General features: G+C 45.7%; 1 protein-coding gene across 9 annotated transcripts in view; it reads left to right on the forward strand.

Annotated features, from left to right (window-relative positions):
- The window catches only part of LOC144668873 (intercellular adhesion molecule 5-like), a 337,959-nt gene that overhangs the window by 235,635 nt on the left and 80,591 nt on the right, over positions 1–21,733 (forward strand). For 8 of the 9 annotated variants that reach the window (XM_078531317.1, XM_078531312.1, XM_078531313.1 and 5 more), the window contains one exon: positions 157–438. In XM_078531317.1, the coding sequence (XP_078387443.1) occupies positions 157–438 (282 nt within the window). Of the gene's footprint in view, positions 1–156; positions 439–16,418; positions 16,801–21,733 lie in introns of those variants that run through there. The other variant, XM_078531316.1, reaches the window with a different exon arrangement.

Below are 21,733 nucleotides of genomic sequence, written 5' to 3' on the forward strand. Positions count from 1 at the left end.
GCCTTGGTTTCTGTTTAAATTGAGGAATGTGTCCCACACTGGCACAGCTGGAATTTGGAACTCACTGGCAATGGGGCTGAACTTGTGTCCCACCACTGCTCTGCTGCTTCTCCAAACACCTTCTGATTTTCATATTATTTAACATTTCTTTTCCAGACGAACCAGGAGACACAACCATATCAGTAAATAACAAAACAGTGTCAGGGTTTCCCGTATACATCAGTAAAGGGGATGAGGTTACAATAACCTGCAATTCCAGTGGAATCCCCACACCTACAGTAAAGTGGGAAGACCCCAGTAATGGCAGCAACATTGAGATTGGTCCTCCTGGAGTCCTCCGTATATCCCAAGCAACATCAGAACATCAAGGGATTTATAAATGTCGAGCTACCAATCAACATGGAATTGATGAGAAGGAAGTGGACATCAGGGTCAAAGGTCAGTTTCTAATATTGGTCAGAACTCAAAGAATAAATAATTATTCTCTTGAGGATTGAAACAACATTTCTGTCACTCCAATTAAATCCTGGGTGTCACGTTGGTTTACTTAATTCTGTTATTTATTTATTTTCATCAAGACTCTTGTTCCACTCCACCCTTGCTGATGATGGGACAAATGGATAAACCACTGTCTGCCTGTAACAATGCTGCTCTGTAACTAGCCTATGGGACATTATTACGAGTGGCCCAGCGTGACATTCCCTTCCACTTGTTCCTCTTTGTGTGTAGAAGCACCTTACTCCTGCTCTGTGTTTGCCCAGGCTGCACAGGCAATAACACGGCTGGAGTGGAGTTGCAGCAGCGAATCCACATGCTGACTGTCCATGGTGCAAGGTGTTGGCAGCTCAGTGAGCTGCTGCAGCACATGGCTAGGCTTCAATTCCAATAGTGAGGGAGGGAGGTGGGGACAATCACACTCAGTTATGGTTGCAACTGTTTCGAAGAAAACCAAAGATAGTACAGCATCACCAGCAAAATCTCCTCAGCAGTAGCTGTTTCACACTGCTACTATGCAGTAGCAACACGAGTGGTATTCGCCACTAACAGGATGCTGCCGTCAAACTAAAAAGACGTTCTGCCTATCACACAAATGAGTAATGTGGTATATGAATTTCAGTGCCAGTGTAGGCCATATGTCTCAAAAACTGGCAGATCATATCAAAGAGCATGTCTTATGTCTTCAAGAAAAATCTTTATCTTTATAGCATGTCTTATCTGCTGTTTGCAATGGGCAAGGTATAGATTGTACACAACCAACCCGTTCTTGCCAAACTCAAAGTCTAATGTCCAACATTAGATGTGATTCCATGGTTTGGACAACATTTGCTAAATAATCCTCAGTGTGCTAAAAATTATGCTGACAACCACTTTAAGATTGTCAGTCGGGCATTCTCCATGGCAATGTCTCTACCAATCTGAGTCAACTTGCCAATGAATCAGCATGAAGTTGTTGCTTCCCCTGACACTGGTATTCTTGCAATTGTCCTGATGAGTGCAAGATAAAAAGTTTCGACAAAATGTCTTTTTTTCAGCAACAATCAGAACATAGCTTCCACAGTCAGAAAACAAGCTGGAGAAAGCTCAAATGTTAATCATTGGCTTCAATGACGAACTGCCTGTAAGTAATGGATGAGGCCTTTAAATAGCGCTGCTGAAAGGTCCTTTCCTGCCTGGTAGTGTAGTAGAAAGATCTGGTACCTAAAGGGTTAACACGAGACTGAGTACAGAACCCCCCACACGGTGATGTAAGATGGCACATGACCTAGAGCTGCAGCCAGTGTAGAGATGAATAGCAATGTGTAAGGACTTAGTATGGAGTCCTCTCTATACCTACTGTAAATTTGTACATAGTTCAGTATTGTTAATAAATCCTTCCCTATAACTTATACAAGACTGCTTCATGGTGTCCAAGCAGTATCCTTCAAGTGTAGCAACAACAGAATATATCATGGTACCAGTGGTAGCATCTACCATGGTGGCAGCAAGGGATAAAAAATCCACATCCTCACTACGATGCTGAAGAACTAAAGAAAAGGACACCATCAAAGCTTTCTGTACTGAAGCAACTTGATTCCAGAAGCTAAGACACTGAGAAAACTCACCAGAGAAGCTCCAGAGACATGAAAGCTTGGAAGCAGGAAAAAGGTAGAAGTTTAAACTCAGGCAGAAGACTCCACTGACTCCCCTGTGGAAGTTCAGCCTTAACCAGTGCCAGCAGCCTGCAGGGTGAGAGAAAATTCTTTTAAATTTCCAGGCTAGCGAGTCCTGTGAATCCTCTCTTCAGTCACATCAGACAGAAACTCAGTTGTTAATGTCAGTTGCTAGCCCAAACCTCAACATCCTCCCCACTGGGAGGCACACAAGAAGATGGAGAAAATGTTTTTTTCATCAAGCCGATTCTTCCTGCTCAGTGAAAATGTTGTTCTCCCGACCCATTCCCGACAGCTGCACGCTGTCATGGAGCGAGAAGTCATCTCAGCAACCCTCCTGTAAGACTCCTAACTGGGGGTCTCACTACCCTTTAAGGTGATCACCCCGTACTTGGTATCAACGACACAAAACAAATTATGGACACAATTTCCACTTTACGTGGAAAGCCTTTATTAACCCACTAAGCAATAGTTTATACTTACAACACCAGGTGCTTAGTAAGACCCGCAGGCAGGAGCTCGCTCCCAGGTGGTCAGTCCGCTGAAATGAATTCCTCCATATGACTTCCCATGATTGACCAAATCACACGTCCTTGTTGGAGCCCCCTTGTCCTTGGGAGCTGTGGCGTTAAACTCCTTACTGACCCTGGTCTTTCAGCATATAAGGTAATGTCTTAAATCAAGTCATCTGATTGGATTATCAAGCCCACCCTGCCATGCAAAGACAAGCTGCACGTGATCATTTCCTGCTCTCAGCAAGGGTTGTCTCCAGGTACCTGCCAGTAATGTATATTGGTAAGGCAGGAAGAAAGCCATTCACACAGACCCAAGAGACCATTGTCTAGGTCAGTTTCTGTAATCAGGGTGTCTGGTGGTTAACCAGTGACATGTCCTGACATGTCTGTGTCTGCATATCCTTGTCCAGTCTTTCTTTTTTTTTTAAAAATCCATATAAGCCTCAGAGTTGATGTCTTTGGTCAAAAATCTTCTCCCTTCATCCGATATCCTCCGCACTCCATGTTCCTACCACCCAGTTCTGAGCTCAGGACACACTTCACAACTGGTTACATTTGGCACAAGTATAAAGATAATACATATTAAAAATAATCTAAGAGAGGCCTTACAGATCACAGAAATACGATAAATATCAAAGAGGCTTTACACTCTGATCCCGCAGCTATTTTGGGTTCTCCATCTTCATCGGAACGCCACCGCCATTTTGAAATGCATGCCAAAACCTGGGAAGCATGCAAATATCCCTTCTTCATCAATAACTGGTGACACCATCTTGAAACCCTCTTCTCTCTTAAAGCTACACCTACACTCAAAGAATTTTAAAGTTGGATCACAATTCTTCTCTCCCATCTCCAATGGGCTTCATCTATGGCCCTGATCACTCCCAGAATGGGAGAAAAAGATTTTTGAGAAATAGCATTGCTGTAGGATTAAATTTTTTAAAATCGGAGTCAGAACAAGTTTGCACGCTACTTTATTCCATTGGGCCAATCATAGATGACATAATTGCAAGGCAAGCCATAAATCAGTCATCTACTAAATTTGTCTTAAAATCTTTCAACTTTTTCTTCAACCTGAGATCCAATAAAATCCTGGAATGTGCCAAATTTAGGAGGGTCCAGCACCCAGGGTAATCTGTCAATTCCTTCATCAACGATTTCTACTACATGACAGAAGGGTGTGAATATGACGACTTAAAACCCAAATTCATCTGAGACAGAATCGTGAGGGGTTTAGTGGACGATTCACTCTCTGACCTCCTCCAAGCCAAAGACGATCTTACTTTCAACAAGGCTGTCCAGCTGGTTAGACATTCTGACCAACACCAGACCATTTTCAGAGGAGAACACTTCATAACAACATAAGAAATAGGAACAGGAGTAGACCATTCGGTCCCTTGAGCCTGCTCCGCCATTCAATAAGATCACGGCTGATCTTCTTGTGTTTTGATTTCCATATTCCCATCTAACTCTGATAACCTTTTATTCCCTTGCCTAACAAGAATCTATCTAACTCTGCCTTAAAAATATTCAATGACCCCGCCTCTACCACCTTCTGAGGCAGAGAATTCCAAAGTCGCACAACCCTCTGAAAGAAAAAATTTTTCCTCATCTCTGTCCTAAAAGGGCGACCCCTAATTTTAAAACAGCGCTCCCTAGTTCTGGACTCACCCAGAAGAGGAAACATCCATTCGATGTCCATCTTGTCAAGGCCGTTCAGGATCTTGTATACTTCAATCAAATCACCCCTCACTCTTCTAAACTCCAGTGGAAAGAAGCCCAATCTCTCCAACCTATCCTCATAAGACAACCCATTCATTCCAGGTATCAATCTAGTAAACCTCCTTTGAACCGCCTCCAATGCACTTACATTCTTCCTTAAATAAGGAGAACAAAACTGCACACAGTATTTGAGGTGCATCTCACCAATACCCTGTATAACTGAAGCATAACATCCTTACTTTTATGTTCAATCCCTCTCGTAAAAAGGATAGCATTCCATTAGCCTTCTTAATTACCTGCTGTACCTGCATACTAATTTTTTGTGACTCATGTACTAGAACACCTAGATCCCTCTGCACCTCAGGAGTATGCAGCTGTTCTCCATTTAAGTAATACTCTGCTTTTTTGTTCTTCCTGCTAAAGTGGGGCAGAAGCTCCAGTTCAGTCCACCATATCAAGCCTCAGAAGTGCAGGGACTACCCAAGTCAGGTTATGCCACCCCTGAACCACCCTTCTGAAAGACCTTGCCAGCACTGAGGTGCGAAGCACCCTCACAGGAAAGACCAATGTCCTGCGAGAACTGCCCAGTGTTCCAGTGCCACAGACAGGGACATTTCAAGAAGCTGTGCAAGTTGACACCCCAGCATCGCACAGACAACCCGAAAGCCATCCATGAGGTCGAGGCCTGCAACCCAGAAGACACACAGCTTCTCTTCTTGGGCGACATCAGGTGAAGCGACTCTTTGTTCTGGAACATAGACATCATGGTGAACAGCCATCTAACCAACTTAAGTTAGATTCAGGTGACGGAGTGAATGATGGACACTCCACTTTACAGCATAGGGGGAGTCCAACTCCCAGACATTGGCATGATACTGTTAGGAAATAGAGATAGTTTAATTAAGTCATATTTGTATTTGTGGGTGTTAGAAATTAGTTTTAGCTTTAAGGTTTCGTTTGATTTATATTTCAGTATTTATGTGTTAAGAAAGGGTCAAGTTGAGTTTTAGTTTCCCTTTAAAAGGTGCCTGCATTTCTAATGAGTTTTACAACTCTAAGAGAAATTAAAGCAAACAAAGGAGTAGAAAACCAGTGCTGTTGCCTAGCAACAGGGCTCCAAAGAGGCAGGCCCCACACACACACACACGCACACACACCACACAGTAAAAAACAGCAGTTTGAGTTCAGTTTGAAGACAGCTGCCAAGAGAGACTGGATACTGGGAGAGGGAACTGCAGAGAGAGTAGGTTTCCCAAAAGAGCCAAAAGGTCCTAAGGCAAAAGGGGTGAGACAGAAACAGGAGAAAATCCGATGCAGACCTTCTAGTCAAAGGAAGGACAGGAACCTGGAAAAGGTCCTATTAAGTGAAATTAAAGATAAGGAGTGGAGGGGAGGAACCCAAGCTTCAAGTTAAAGAGATGAAAGCTGCAGGAGGCATATAGGCGTGTGAGAAGCCAGAAGGTCTAAAGAGATGGCTGAAGGTCTACAACTCTTTGCTATTGGCATGTGAAGTAGTGGTGTACTGTTGACGCCTAAGTTGGTAAGAGAGAGTGCATGGAAGAAAGCTTGAATGTATGTGACGACCTAGAGGAGGGGAACATTACAGAAGGAGAGTTCAAAACCTGGAGATGAACCGCTGTGGAAGGCATCGGAGCAAAAGCATCGATTTGGGAGAAGATTCCAAAGTGAGTTCTTGGAGATTGGAAACGGGTGAAAGACGGAGTTCAATGAGACCAGTTGGCATGGTGTGACAAGCATCTGGGTGCGGGGGGGGAAGGTGTCGATGAAAGATCCATAGCATCTGGTTGAGGTGGCATCTGTCACTTGGTTTCAGAGTGCGGTGTGTCTGACCACAGGGTGCCTATTGGTAAATGGACTGTGTACTTACTGTGAGCATTAGAGCATAAGATAGCTTTTGTAACTTGTGTTATCCTTACAAATCTAGATATATCTGTAAAGATATAGTTGTGGGTGAAAGATTAGTGTAATATAGTTCATCTTTTCTTGTTTAATAAATGTTTTATTCTTCCATTAAAAGTTCATCAGCTGATTCCCGTGACTTTGTCCAGTAATTACTCTCCGTGTCTCTAAACAAAAAGCATAAAAGTTAAGATCTAACAAGCCAGGTTCCATCCTGGGTTCAGGCTTGTCCAGTAGTAACATCAGTTGGGATCATAACAATACAGGAACCATTGAGGTACAGCAATAAATAGATCATGGAGGTAATGTATGTCATGCAAAATCAGCCCTTCTCTCTCCTCAGTAGGAATGCTTGCATAGCTCTTGATCTTCTCCAGCCAGCAGAAGAGGTGAAACTCACCATGGTCCCCGTCCGGCCAGAACGGCATCCTCCTAAAGATTCAACCATAAAACAGCATTCAAATGTTGACTTCATTTGTAACCTATTTTCTTTTTTCGCGGAGTAGATCTGTTCTTCTCCATTCCAGGTCCCTGAACCTGTCCAAGGGCCAGACCAACCTACTGCAAAGGGAGCTACCACAGCACCCCTGATGGAAGATGCCACAGCTGAAACAACCTTCCGAAAAGCCTCTACCTCCACCAGTGACAGTAGACAGGCCAACCACTGCACAAACCTGACAACCTCCAATCAACGGGCCAAAACCACAGCATCTGTTCCAACCAGGTAGCAGCGTCACATAACCTACGCAATTAAACAAAGATGAGCTACCTGCCCAATCTTCTTCTTTCCACAGAAAGGCTCTCCCTCAACCACAAAGAGCTTCCCAAGGCCCGAAAAGGTGAAAGAAGAAAAAACACCAACAACTTGACGAATATCAGTTTCGTCCACTTAGAAAGAAACAATCACGAATAACCACAACCAATCACCGCCAAACCATTCAGACTGACCAGGCATGGGGCACCATCCATCAATAGAAGAAGTGAATGAAGCCATACCTATATTGCAGTGTGACCTCCAACCCACCGCCAAGAACAAGAACCTCTAGAGCCTACCACTCTCCCAACCAGGAAGCAAATGAGACGTGGCAGGGGTACAAGACCTCCAGACTGTCTGAATATCTGATGTCAAGGATTGAGTTGGGGAGATAGGGTAGTAAGAACATTGCTAATGCATGCCATTAAAGTTAATGTTATAGGGGAGAATTTTCCCCATGTTGGGTGGGCTGTGGGGGGCGGGCACAGGCGGGCGCAGACTCAATCGCCGCCCGCGATCGGTTCCAATTAAGGCCCGCCCAGCGTAGTTCACCACTCCCGTGCATAGCGGGAGTGGGCGGGCGGCGGCGGGTGCACTCAGATCCCCAGGTCCAATGGTGACCTGGCGGCCTGAATAAATGAAGGCCTGGCAGCCTTGGAAAGGCTGCTCACAATGGCTGGGAGAAGACACATCAGAGGGGCAATGTGCATGACACAAGTCCAGAGGGCAGGCCATTGGGGCAGGCCTGGCCAGAGGCTAGGCCAGCGGGGCACTGTGCCCTTCGTTTTTCTGACAAGTGCCTAGTTGCCCTCCTGGAGGAGGTGGCAATGCAGCGGGAGGTCCTTCTTCCGTGGGATGGGAGGCAGAGGCCTCCCCACCTGATCAAGTGTGCATGGGAGGAGGTGGCTGAGAGTGTTAGCTCCCATGACATGGCTCCAGTGCTGCAAAAGATTCAACGATCTCCTGCGCTCGGGAAGGGTGAGTACCATGTTGCCTCAATTCATTTAATGCAACCAGCACCCTTTCCCCCCAACATCCTCCCCCACACCACCTCCGCCTGACCCCCCCCCCCCCCCCCCCCTCCCACCTCCAAAGCTCTGAGTACAGTAACGTCATTGAATCCCTCACGACATGGATCCCTCGCTGGGTGTGACAGCAGAGATTGCCCATGTCCAGTTCACCCTGAGAGGGTTGAGCTGGGATGTGTTCTGCATTCACAGCATGTGTGACACTGACACCCAGAGTATAGAATGAGGTTGGAAGTCAAGGGTCTGCACCTAGGCAGAGTGCTGGAACTGCGAAGCATGTCGAAGTCAGGATGCTAACATGCTGGGAGGGGAGCTTCCAGTTGGCAGGGCACCAATCCATCTTCTAGTGTTTATGCTCCACGTACTTGTGCCTCCTTGCTTAGCAAAGTGACACCTTGTGGTGCCACATGTGAAGGAGGCAGCATTTGGGAAATGGGGGGGCAGTCAGCCCTGGCTTGTTTGGGTGAGTGTGCAGCAGCTACAGGGTGACGAAGAACTGGAGTCCTGCAATGTCCCAGTCTGGCTGGGTTAGCAGGGATGCGATGGGAATTCAGGTGCAGGCTGGACTAATCAATACTCCTCTCTCCTTTTCAGGAAAAGACTGTGCACAGTGCCTCTGAATGAATGCGGACTGGTGAAGGGCAGGCCCAGTTGGCCATCCTAATGGCTTTCGAGCAGCAGGCCATGGATCTGGAGGGGCGCCATGCCCCCAGGTCCACCGGAGGCGGTGAGACTGGGGTGCCACAAGAAGGTATGTTTGGCGAGCAGTCAGGTCACCATGTGTGTCGCAGAAGCCATGGCACTGCTGAATGCTCAGTGATTTAAGTTAGCAACATGTGTTGACCATTGATTATGGAAGGATGAGCGCATAATGATCTGGTGGAGCGGCATGCAAGTTGACATTGTCAGCACTGTAACTAATCAAATGTCCTTTTTCTTCCTTTCAGTATCACTGGAGCAGAGCCAGGAGGAGGAGGCAGAGGGACCACCTCTCACCCCTAAAGCCCCAGAGCAAATCCACTCACCAGCGTCACACCATCTCAGCCAGGAAGGCACCAGCACAGATACTAGCAACTCGGTGGGAATTAGATATTCGGCTACGGTTCCCGGGGCACAGTGGTGAGGGCACCTCACATTCGCTTGAGGTGCGGGCAGAGGCAGAGAGTGCCCAGGGTGCTGGCAGTCGGAGGACTGCTGGGGACCAGGCACATGCTCGGTCGGTGGCTGATGATGTGCCACTGGAGTTGTCTGTGAGGCAGCGAATGCTGGAAGTGCAGCAGGGTATGCGCGAGGATCTGGCGGAGATACATGAGGCAATGCATGGCATGGTGCCATGCTGGAGGGGTCCACGCGGAGCATCACCAATGCAATGAGCCTCATGGCTGAGCGCCAAGCTTCCTCCATGGAGAGAGTGGCGACTCTCGTGGAGAGGCTCCTCCAGGACACCAATCAGGGCCTCCTGGGGATGCGCTCAGACCCGGCATTGGCCTCAGCTGGTCAGAGATGCGTGGGAGATGGTTTGGACACCAAGTATCCCAGCTCGGTGCCCATCCATCTACAGTAAGCAGGGAGGTCCGAAGCGAACTCACGTCGGCGCAGCAGCTGCCGGTTGTCTCTGCGAGCTCTTCTCAGGGTGCTCTGGATGAGGGCAACAGCTCCTCCGTCCCTTTGCCAGTGACTGTGGCATACGATGAGGTTGTGGCAACTGGAGAGAAGCCAGCTGTGGAACTGGCGGCTCCCTCCCAGGCAGGGCCATCAAATGCTCCGCGGGCCAGAAAACGACCGCCAAGGTCATCGAGGCCAACAGGACAGTATAGTGATCAGGACGTCTGAGATGCCAGTGCCAGCGAGGGGACAGCACCTAAACATAGCACTGGTAAGCATAAATTTAAGGCACCTTAGGCACACCACGAGTTTCTCACTGGTGCTTTTATGTTGGTCCATAGTACTTTGTGGAAGACTTGGTGAAATGTCCAACACCGTTTTTGTTTTGCTTTATGAAGTTACATTTCTTCACTCAATAAATTTTGACATGCTGCCATGCTTCAGGGTGATTCCTTACTTTTGCAAGTGGACGGGAAGCCACGATGTTATGAGTGAGTTGTTTGATATTGAGCTTTATTGACAAGGGCCTTAGTTAATGTTGGTATCCAGGCTGATTTAGCACTCAGGTATCGAGCGTGGAGCCTGCAGCCCTGGCGTGTGTTGAAGGTTCATCTGTGGTGGGCTAGCTGAAGGTCCTTTGGATTAAAGCCTCCCAGGTGTCCCTGCCTCCCAGGAGTATGCCCGGGTCAGCGTCTACCCCCTCAGCGTTCTCCTGTGTATGCTCATCCTCAGACTCACTGCTGGACTCATCGTGTGCATCCGGAGCAACTGCTTCTACGTCTTTCTCGTCCACAGCGTTGCCCCTTTCCAGCACCAGATTGTGGAGAGCGCAGCATGTAACCACTATCAGCGACACGCGATCTAGGGGGTATTGGAGTGCGCCCCACTGAGTGGTCCAGCCATCGGAAGCGCACCTTGAGAAGACCAATGGTTCTATCCACCACAGCCCTTGTGGAGGCATGGCTCCTTTGTAGCACTGCTCAGTCTCTGTTCTTGGATGGCAGAGAGGCGTCATGAGCCACCTTTTGAGGGGATAGCCCTTGTCACCCAGCAGCCATCCATCCAGCTGGGCTGGAGCACTGAAGAGCCTCAGCACCTGGGAGTGTCTGAGTATGTAAGTGTTGTGGGAGCTGCCTGGGTACCTTGCACAGACTTGTAGAATCTGCATCCTGTGATCACACACTATCTGCACGTTCATGGAGTGGAAGCCCTTCCTGTTGACGAAGGCACCAGGCTCACCTGCTGGCGACTTGATGGCCACATGTGTGCAGTCTATTGCACCCTGGACGCGGGGGAAGCCAGCAATCGCTGTAAAGCCTCTGGCTCACTCTGTCTGGCTGTCATCATTCCAGCGGAAGTGGATGAAGGTCAATGCATGCTTGAACAGAGCGTCGGTCACCTGCTTGACACAAGAGTGTACAGCCGATTGGGAGACTCTGCAGAGATCACCCACCAACTCCTGGAAAGAGCTAGAGGCATAGAAATTGGGGGCAGCTGTGGCCTTTAGAGCCACTGGCATGGGGGGCCCACCCACACAGTTTGCAGAGATCTCAGGGTCAATCATCTGACAGATGGAGGTGACTGTCTCCCTTGAGAGATGCAACCTCCTTCGGCACTGGACCTCAGACATATATTTCCCATATGCATCAGTAAAGGGGATGAGGTTACAATAACCTGCAATTCCAGTGGAATCCCCACACCTACAGTAAAGTGGAAAGACCCCAGTAATGGCAGAAGCGTTGAGATTGGTCCTCCTGGAGTCCTCTGTATTTCCCACTCAATATCAGAACATCAAGGAATTTATAAATGTCGAGTTACCAATCAATATGGAATTGATGAGAAGGAAGTGGACATCAGGGTCAAATGTCAGTTTGTAATATTGGTCAGAATTCAAAGAATAAATAATTATTCTCTTGAGGATTGAAACAGCATTTTTGTTACTCCAATTAAAACCTGAGTGTCACATTGGTTTACTTAATTCTGATCTCTTTGATCTCTTCCCTTTTCTTCAAGGCTCCTGTTCCACTCCACCCTTGCTGATGATGGGACAAATGGATAAACTATTGCCTGCCTGTAACAATGCTGCTCTGTAACTAGCCTCTGGGATATTCGTACGAGTGGCTCAGAGTGACATTCCCTTCCACTTGTTCCTTTGTGTGTAGAAGCACCTTACTCCTACTCTGTGCTTGTCCAGAATGCCTGGGCAATAATGTGGCAGGAGTGGAGTTGCAGATGCGAATCCATACGCTGCCAGTCCATGGTGCAAGGTGTTGGCAGCTCAATGATCTGCAGCACATGGCTGGGCTTCAATTCTAATAGAAAGCAGGGGGGAAGGCGGGACAATCACAGTAAAAAATAAAGGACACACAGCAGGTCGATCAGAATCTGTGGATAACATGTTGGTAAGCTTTGTGCTGTAAGCTGAAAGACCAACATGATCTTTAATGGAAGCAGAAGCAAAAAGGAGGGACAAACAGAGTGGAAGTATAAGTGAAATTCTGGAATCAACTTAAAAGAAAAATAGGGAATTATTAGATGATGGACGATCTTTTTATAAGAGAATGAAAAGCTGCATTAAATTAATTAAAGGTAATACAGGGAAATGGAGTGCATGAGTGAGTAAAGTGAAAAAATGAGAGAGATTAAAAAGATAGAACACCTGGAGATCAGGTCTGAGATTAAAAAAGGAAAGCCTAGCAAAACACAAGTAGAGAAAAAGGAAGCCAATAGCATGGCTAGAGATACTCCTCTCCTTTCCCTGTCATTCTGTGTTCTAACAAATGGCCTGTGCCTCAAACTTATACTCTTCTGCCCATGCCAGGGAAGAAAATGGAGGCAATCATGGCAGTCTGAGTCACTAAAGCTTAAGTTTCACAGAGAGAAATTGATCTGCATCACCCTCATATGATTCCTGTAGGTGCGTAAATGGGAAAAGACAGGAAGAACAGGTTGTTTGTCCTCCATAAAAATCAGAAGTGGGCTATTGTATGGGAAGAGTGAAAGAAGGTGGAGTTTAAAGACAGATATACCGCTTTGGATACTGTTGGCGGGGGGGGGGATGGCCTCTCAGGGGAAAGCAGCAACAGCCAAGTTCATGGCACCGTGGGTGGCTCTGCTGCTCAGAGGGGTGGGAGGAAAACAATTGGCAGGGCTATGGTGATGGGGATTCAGTAGTTAGGGGCACAGACAGACACTTCTGTGGCCGCAAACGTGAATTAAGGATGGTATGTTGCCTCCCTGGTGCCAGAGTCCGGGATGTCACGGAACGGCTGCAGGACATTCTGGTGAGGGAAGGTAAACAGCCAGTGGTCGTGGTACACATTGGTACCAACGACATAGGTAAACTAAGGGATGAGGACCTGCAAGCTCAGTACAGGAAGTTAGGAGATAAATTAAAATGCAGGACCTCAAATGTAGTAATCTCAGGATTACTCCAAGTTCCACGTGCTAGCGAGAACAGGAATAAGTGGCTGGAGAGATGGTGTAGCCGGGAGGGATTCAGATTCTTGAGGCACTGGGACCGGTTCTGGGGAAGGTGGGACCTGTACAAACGGGACAGGCTGCACCCAGGCAGAGCTGGGACCAGTGTCTCTGCGGGGGCTTTTGCTAGTTCTGTTGGGGAGTATTTAAACTAATGTGGCAGGGGGATGGGATCCCAGGAGTAGGATCAGATAGGTCAGATTCAGATCAGAAAAATTGAGGTGGACAATTAGCTAGGGATGTTGTGATAGACATGGAGTTACAGGAGAAGCAAAGTTTAACAAGTGTCCAGCAAGGGAAATTGACAGGGTTAAACTGTTTATACTTCAGTGCAAGGAGTATTACAAACAAGTTAGATGAGTTAAGGGCACAGGTAGACACATGGCAGCAGGATGTCATTGCTATAACGGAGACCTGGCTAAAGGAGGGACAAAACTGGCAGCTTAATATCCCTGATTACAGAGTCTTCAGACACGATAGAGTAGGAGATAAAAAAGGAGGGGGTTATACTAATGGTTAAAGAATCAATTCCAGTTGTGAGAAGGGATGATATACTAAATGGGTCAACAAACAAGGCTTTATGGATTGAGCTTAGAAATAAAAAAGGGGCAGTCACACTACTGGGAGTATACTACAGACCCCCAAATAGTGAAAGGGAGATAGAAGAACAAATATGTAGGCAAATTTCTGCTTGTAAGAACAAGAGGGCAATAATAGTAGGAGACTTCAACTATCCTAACATCAACTGGGATTCAAATAATATAAGGGGCACTGAGGGAGAAAAATTCATGCAGAAAAAGAAAGCGTACGATAGGCACAAAGAACTAAGCACTGCAGATAGCCAAGATGAATACAGGAAGTGCAGGGATGAAGTAAAAAAGGAAATCAAAGAGAGGGCATGAAAAAAGATTAGCAAGTAAAGTTAAAGATAACCCAAAGATGTTTTACCAACACATTAACGCTAAAAGGTTAGTTAAGGAAATAGTGGGACCTATCAGAGATGAAGATGGAAACTTGTGTGTAGATGCAGAGGCTGTGGGAAGGGTTTTGAATGAATATTTTGTCTCCGTGTTTACAAAGGCAAGGGAGGATGTAGATGTAGTAGTCCAGGAGGAACACTGCGAGATATTGGACGGGATAGTCATAAAGAGTGAGGAAGTACACGAACGGTTGAAATCCTTGAAAGTTGATAAGTCACCAGGGCCAGGTGGATTGTTTCCGAGGCTGCTGAAGGAAGTCAGGGAGGAGATAGCAGATGCTCTGAGGATGATTTTCCAATCTTCACTAGATACAGGAGAGGTACCAGAGGACTGGAGAAATGCAAACGTAGTTCTATTGTTTAAAATGGGATCAAAGGAAATGCCAAACAATTATAGGCCAGTTAGTCTTACATCGGTAGTGAGCAAATTAGTAGAATCAATCCTGAGAGATAGGATTAACTGTCATGTGGAAAGGCTTGGACTAGTCAGGGATGGTCAGCATGGATTTGTTAAAGGAAGGTCTTGCCTCACAAATTTGATTGAATTCTTTGAGGAAGTGACAAGAAGGGTTGATGAAGGTAGTGCAGTGGATGTTGTGTACATGGATTTTAGCAAGGCATTTGACAAGGTCCCACATGGCAGATTGGTCAGGAAAGTAAAAGCCCATGGGATTCAGGGTAATGTGGCAAACTGGATAAAAGGTTGGCTTTGTAACAGGAAACAAAGGGTAATGGTCGATGGATGCCCTTGCAAATGGAAAGTTGTTTCAAGTGGTGTTCCACAGGGCTCGGTATTGGGACCCTCGCTGTTTGTGTTATATATTAACGATTTGGACGTGAATGTGAGGGGCACGATTGGGAAATTTGCAGATGACACAAAGATTGGCCGAGTAGTGGATGGTGTTGAGGATAGCCATAATCTCCAAAACGATATAGATGGGCTGGTGGAGTGGGCAGTAAAGTGGCAGATGGATTTTAACATAGAGAAGTGTGACGTCATACATTTAGGGAGGTCAAACAGTTACAGGGATTACAAAATAATTGGTAATATACTAAGAGGGGTAGATGAAGTGAGAGATCTTGGCGTACAAGTACACAGGTTCCTGAAGGCAGGGAGTTCAAGTAGACAAGGTTGTAAAGAAGGCATATGGAATGCTCTCCTTCATTGGCAGAGGTATAGAATATAAAAGTAAGGATATAATGTTGGAATTGTATAAAACTCTGGTGAGGCCACAACTGGAGTATTGTGTGCTGTTCTGGTCACCACATTACAGGAAGGACGTAATAGCTCTGGAGAGAGCGCAGAGGAGGTTTACAAGAATGTTGCCAGGGTTAGAAAAGTGTAGCTATGAAGAGAGATTGGATAGGTTGCGGTTATTTTCCTTAGAACAAAGAAGGCTGAGAGGTGACTTGATTGACGTGTACAAAATTATGAGGGGAATAGATAGAGTGGACAGGATAAAATTGTCTCCCTTGGTGGAGAATTCTAGAACCAGGGGACATAGATTCAAGATAAGTGGCAGAAGGTGTAGGGGGGACATGAGGAAGAACTTTTTTACGCAGAGGGTAGTGGGTATCTGGAATTCGCTGCCCAAGTTGGTGGTAGAGGCAGAAACTCTAAACTCTTTTAAAAAGTACCTGGATCTGCACCTTAAGTGCTGTAAGCTGCAGGGCTATGGGCCGGGTGCAGGAAGGTGGAATTAGAAAGGGCACCTGGGTGTCCTTGGGCTGGCACGGACAAGATGGGCCGAATGGCCTCTTTCTGTGCTGTAACTTTTCTATGGTTCTGTGGAAGAGCTGAATATAGCGCATTAGACATTCCATGAGAAATTCCTAATGTCTATAATGCACAGATTTTTTTTTGATTTTTTTTTTCACGGGACATGGGCAGCGTTGGCTAAGCCAGCATTTATTGCCCATCCCTAATTGCATTTGAGAAGGTGATGGTGAGCTGTCTTCTTGGACCGCTGCAGTCCATGCAGTGTAGGAACACCTACAGTGCTGTCAGGGAGGGAGTTCCAGAATTTGGACCCAGCGAGAGTGAAGGAATGGGGATGTAGTTCCAAGTCAGGGTGGCGTGTGGCTTGGAGGGAAACTTGTAAGTGGCGGTGTTCCCATGCAATGGCTGCCCTTGTCCTCTTTGTCAAGGTCATGGGTTTGGAAGTTGCTGAAGAAGGATTTGGAGATGATCAGTTGTTTTGTAATAAATATATTTCCCTGGTACTGCCAGTGATTTGTGTAATTGTTTGTTTTTTGTTTTCATAGGTCACATGTGGGCATTACTGGTGACTGCAGGAGTAGTTGGATTGATCTTGATCTTACTTACAGTCCTTGTCTCGTACTGGAACTGCATTCGTGCTCCCCGTAAAAGAGGACATTATCAATTACGCAAAACAAAACCCAACAATAGTCCAGAGATCCCCAGTGAAAATGACATCAGGGGAACGTCCCCTTAAAAAAACTATCTATTATCTAGTGGGATAACAACAATTATAAACAGGTTAATAAAATGATAATACATGTCTTGAGGAGAAATTTCAATGATCCTGTTGTTGATATTGTTACTGAGAGATGCTGTTCATTGCAATGTTAAAGTCTACTTACAGTAATTAATGTACTAACTGTAAGGATAACTGGTTGCTGACAATGTTTGGTTCTTTGGATTGTTTTTGAATTACTGGGCAGCATCTTCCGGTCAGCGAGTGGGGATGGGGCCCGCTCGCCGACACGTAAAATGATGCGGGATGACATCGGGTGGAACTCCCGACATCACCCCACGTCATTTCCATTTTCAAGTCAGCAGGGGCGCAGCCGAGTCAGCTGCGTGCCCGCTGACTTGTCAACGGCCTATTGAGACCATTGAGAAACTAATTAAAGTCATTAATGGACCTGCCCGTCCAACCTTAATGTTGGCAGGCAGGCCGGGAGCCCTGGCGGGCTTCAGAAAAAGCATGAAACCTGATCCACAGGTGAGATGAATTTTCATGAGGGTATTTAAATTTTAATCACATCTTTCAATAAAAGTTATACACATGTCCCAACTCATGTGACAGTGTCATTTGAGGGGACATGGCAGGGAAATATTTTAAACCTCTTTATTTAAAGTTTTAAATTGGAGACAATCTCCCTGAGGCAGCACTTAGCCTCCTTCTGACTGAGGGAACCTCCCCCACAACCCCCGCCCGCACAGGGAGAGCATAGTGCTTCCAAGCAGACATCATGCTGGGTGGGCCTTAATTAGCGGTACGTCCCCAATCAGGGATGCCTATCGAAGGCGCGCCCGCTCCCACACTTCCCACCCACAACGGGGGGGAAATTTCTCCTACTGTGTTTATAATTTTATTTTATTTTCCACAAACACTGGATAGTCAGCTGAATTATTATGTCTAGATTCAGCACTGCTAACATCAGAGCTCTACGAAAACAACTTTCTTTCCCACTAATTTACATAAAAGCTACATGTAAGACTTGTTTTTACTGTAAAATAATCTATTTCTGTTATGACTGTTTGCTTTAATAGGATAATTATTGTTTCTGTAATGCATTGTTTTCCAAATACATAAAGTGAAGACTAGATATGAGATAACACTCAATTTTAAAATTCTTGTCCTCATGTTTAAATGCCTCCATGGCCTTGCCTATCTCTGTATCCTCCCCTGGCCCTATGACGCTCCAAGAACTTTGTGCTCCTCCAATTCTGGTTGGTTGTACATCCTAATTTTCATGACCACATTATTACTAGTGGCTGTGCCTTTAGCTGCCTAAGTTCTGAACTCTGGAATTCTCTCCCTAAACGAATGTGCCCGTCTCTCTCCTTTTAGACTCTCCATAAGACCTATAAATTTTCATCAAGCTTTTGGTCACTTGTGCCAGCAGGGTCTCACTTTGTACCATGCCTGCCTCTGAGTCGGAAGGCTGTGGTTTCAAATCCCATTCCAGGTGTTAAGCACAAAAATCAAAACTGACACTCCAGTACAGTACGAAGGAAGTGCTGCACTGTTATGTTGCCACTTTTCAGATGAGACATTAAACCAAAGCTCTTTCTTCTCTCTCAGGTGGATGTAAAAGATCCTGTGGCTCTATTTTGAAGAAGAGCAGATGAGTTCTCCCCAGTGTTCTGGCCAATATTTACCTTCAATCAACATCTCAAAAACAGATTAACTGGTCGTTATCACATTTCTGTTTGTGGGAGCTTGCTGTGCATAAATTGGCTGCCGCATTTCCTACATTATACTTCAGAAGTACTTAATTGGCTATAAAGCGCTTTGAGACATCCTGTAGTCATGAAAGGCATGATATAAATGCAAATTTTTCTTTCCTAATTTCTCATGTGGCTCAGTTTGTTCAATGTGATTTCCTCGTTCCCCATGATAATTTCTCCTGTCTCTGCTTCTCGGGGTCCAGCGTATTTTAGCTATTTCTTCCTTTTTATATACTTGGAAAAGCTCTTACAATCTGTTTTTATATTCATGGCTAGTTTACCTCATATTCTATTTTTTCCTCTATTTATCAACTTTTTAGTGGCCCTTTGCTGGTTTCGAAAACATTCCCAATCCTCAGACTTACTACTATTCTTTGCAACATTATAAATGTTTTCTTTTAATCTAAGACTATCTGTAACTTCCTGAATACGCCAAATATGGATCTTTCTCGCTGAGTTTTTGTTTTTCAGTAGAATATACTTTTGTTGAACATTTTGAATTATATCTTTAAATGATTCCCACTGTCTATTTATCACTATTCCATTTACCCAATTAACCTTAGCCAGCTATCCCCTTATACCTCTACATTTGGGTATGTTTAAGTTTAAGATTCACGTTTGTGATTTGAGTACGTTGCTTTCAAACTTAATATAGAATCAATTGTATTATGATCACTATTCCAACATTTTCGGACTCTTGCCATTTCTAACCTCCACCCATGCTGATTCTACTTCCTGATCATCTGAGCCTAGATCCTTTCTCACTAAGGTTCTTATGTCATCCTTTACTATCGGGGCTACCCGTCCTCTTTTTCCATTATGCCTGTCTTTTTGCAATGTTGCGTACCATCGAATATTTACTTCCTAAACTTGGTAACCATGAACAGAATTTAACAGTCCCCTGCCAGCGGGTTTGCAATCGAGGATGGCCCTATGAAAATAACAGGTGGCCTTCTCACCTCCCTCCTGCCCACTCCTGATCTGCCCTCTATTTTATGGTGGGCAATTGTCCATAATTAATGGCCACTTAAGGGCTGCTGCCTGCCCAGCCAGTGAGAGGAGGTCAAAGACAGGGGAAAAAAAACCTGGCAGGTTATCCTGCTCAGGCCTTGAGTGGGGAAGGTGAGGGGCCATACCTCCTTCAAAGGCTCCCTTTCCACATCGAGCACCCTCCCCAAAGATCTGCTCCCACCTCCCTAACCCGGGGTTTTCCCCACCAGCCTCTCCATCAAGATCCCCCAAAGTCTCTTACCACCACCACGTTGCCCCCCCTCCACAAGCCTACCCTCCCATTGCACTGCAAGACCCCCACACTTACCTCTATCTTGGGTCCAAGACTTTGACTCTGAGAGCTGCTTGTAGTCCCAGTAGTAGTCACTTCCCCTGAGACGCTGCTGGGACTATAAATCTGCCAGCCAATCAGATTGGCAGATTGCTCTATGTGGTGGGACATTTTCCAATGTAAAGGGTGGAAGTCCACCTCCATCTAATTAATGCTTCTCAGAGCGTTAAATGGCTGAGGGGCAGCCAATATCAGTGGGGATGCGTTCCCCACCAACTCTGCTAAACCATTTATTTGTGCCATTAATTCCTTTTTCTTATTGCAGGTGCTTTGCACATTCAGATAAAAAGCCTTTAATTTTATTTCTTTATTACTATTCCCTGCACGAGCCTTACTTACTGATGTGCTATTATCGTTAGAATCTCTGTCCCTTCTGATTGACTTTACCCACATCACAACACTGTTCTATTGCCTCAACTTTTCTCATTAGCTTTCTAATTCTCCCTTCACCCAAATCCTCCCCCTACTTTTGTTAGTTTAAAAACCCAATCATAGCCCTAGTTATACGATTCGACAGAACACTGGTCTCAACCTGATTTAAATGGAGCCCATCCCAATAGAACAATTCCCTCTTTCCTGAGTACTGGTGCCAGTGCCCCATGAATTTAAATCCCTTCTTCCCACATCACTCTTTGAGCCATGCATCTAATTCTCTAATCTGCTAGACCCTATGCCAGCTGGCGCATGGTTCAGGTTACAGTCCAGAGGCTATTACCTTTGATGTCCTGCATTTTAATTTGGACCCCTCTTCAAACTCTCATAGCACAACATAATTCCTGGTTTCACCTATGTTGTTGGTTCTATGTGGACCACGACATCTGGATCCTCCCCCGCCCCCTCCAAGTTCCTCTCCAGCTGTGAGGAGATGTCCTAACCCTGGCACTGGGCAGACAACATAACCTTCGGAGGCACTGGTCATGGCTGCAGAGAACCATATCTACTCCCCTGATTATACTGTCCCCTATCACTAACACATTCATTTTAGCTCTTGAATGTTTTTTTACACCATGACTGGTTTTCTACACCATGCATGGTCAGTTTGCTCATCCATCCTGCAGACCTTGTTGTCATCCACCAGGTAGCATGCATCTCAAACCTGTTCATCAAAGTCAAGGGCTGAGGCTCCTCCATCACTACATGCTGGATCCCCATACCTACCTGACTCACAGTCACAGCCTCCTGTACCTGATCTAAAGTTCTATCTAACCTAAGGGGTGTGATTGCCTCCTGGAACAAAGTGTTCAGGTAACTCTCCCCCTCCCTGATGCCCACAATGTCTGCATATCCTCTTCACAATTCAGAATGCTTCCAAATTTTGTGCAATCTGCAAATTTTGAAATTGTGCCCTGTACACCAAAGCCTAAGTCATATATACATGCTGCCTGTCTCTTTAATTCCATGGGCTTCAACTTTGCTGACAAGCCCATTATTTGGCAATTTATCAAGTGCCTTTTGGAAGTCCATACACACCACATTATCCTCATCAACCCTTTCTGTTACCTCATCAAAAATTCAGTCAACTTAGTTAAACACGATTTGCCTTTATCAAAACCATGCTGGCTTTCCTTAATTAATCCGGACTTATTCAAGTGACTGGTAATTTTGTCCCATGTTCTCAATTCTAAATTTTTTTCCTACCATTAAGGTTAAACTGACTGGTATGTAGTTGCTGAGTTTATCCTTACACTCTTTTCTTGAACAAAACATTTGCAATTCTCCAGTGATCTGGCATTACTCCTATATCTAAAGAAGACTGGAAGATTATGGCCAGTACTTCCACAATTTCCACCTTTACTTCCCTCAACATCCTCGGAAGCATTCCATCCTGTCCTAGTGACCTATCAGCTTTAAGTACAGACAGCCTTTTTAATACCAGTTCTCATGAAAGGTCACAGGCTTGAGTGCATCTCGCTCGCAAACCGCTTTTCAGCCTTAGAAATTGGCGAGAGTGACAGTTCCTCCGTGGAAGCCAACCAGAGCCAAGGCCAAGGCACTGTGGGTAGTTCAGCTGCTCAGGTGGGGAGGAAGAAGTGTGGA

Source organism: Cetorhinus maximus, chromosome 28, assembly GCF_964194155.1.
Source record: "Cetorhinus maximus chromosome 28, sCetMax3.hap1.1, whole genome shotgun sequence".
Lineage (NCBI taxonomy): Eukaryota > Metazoa > Chordata > Chondrichthyes > Lamniformes > Cetorhinidae > Cetorhinus > Cetorhinus maximus.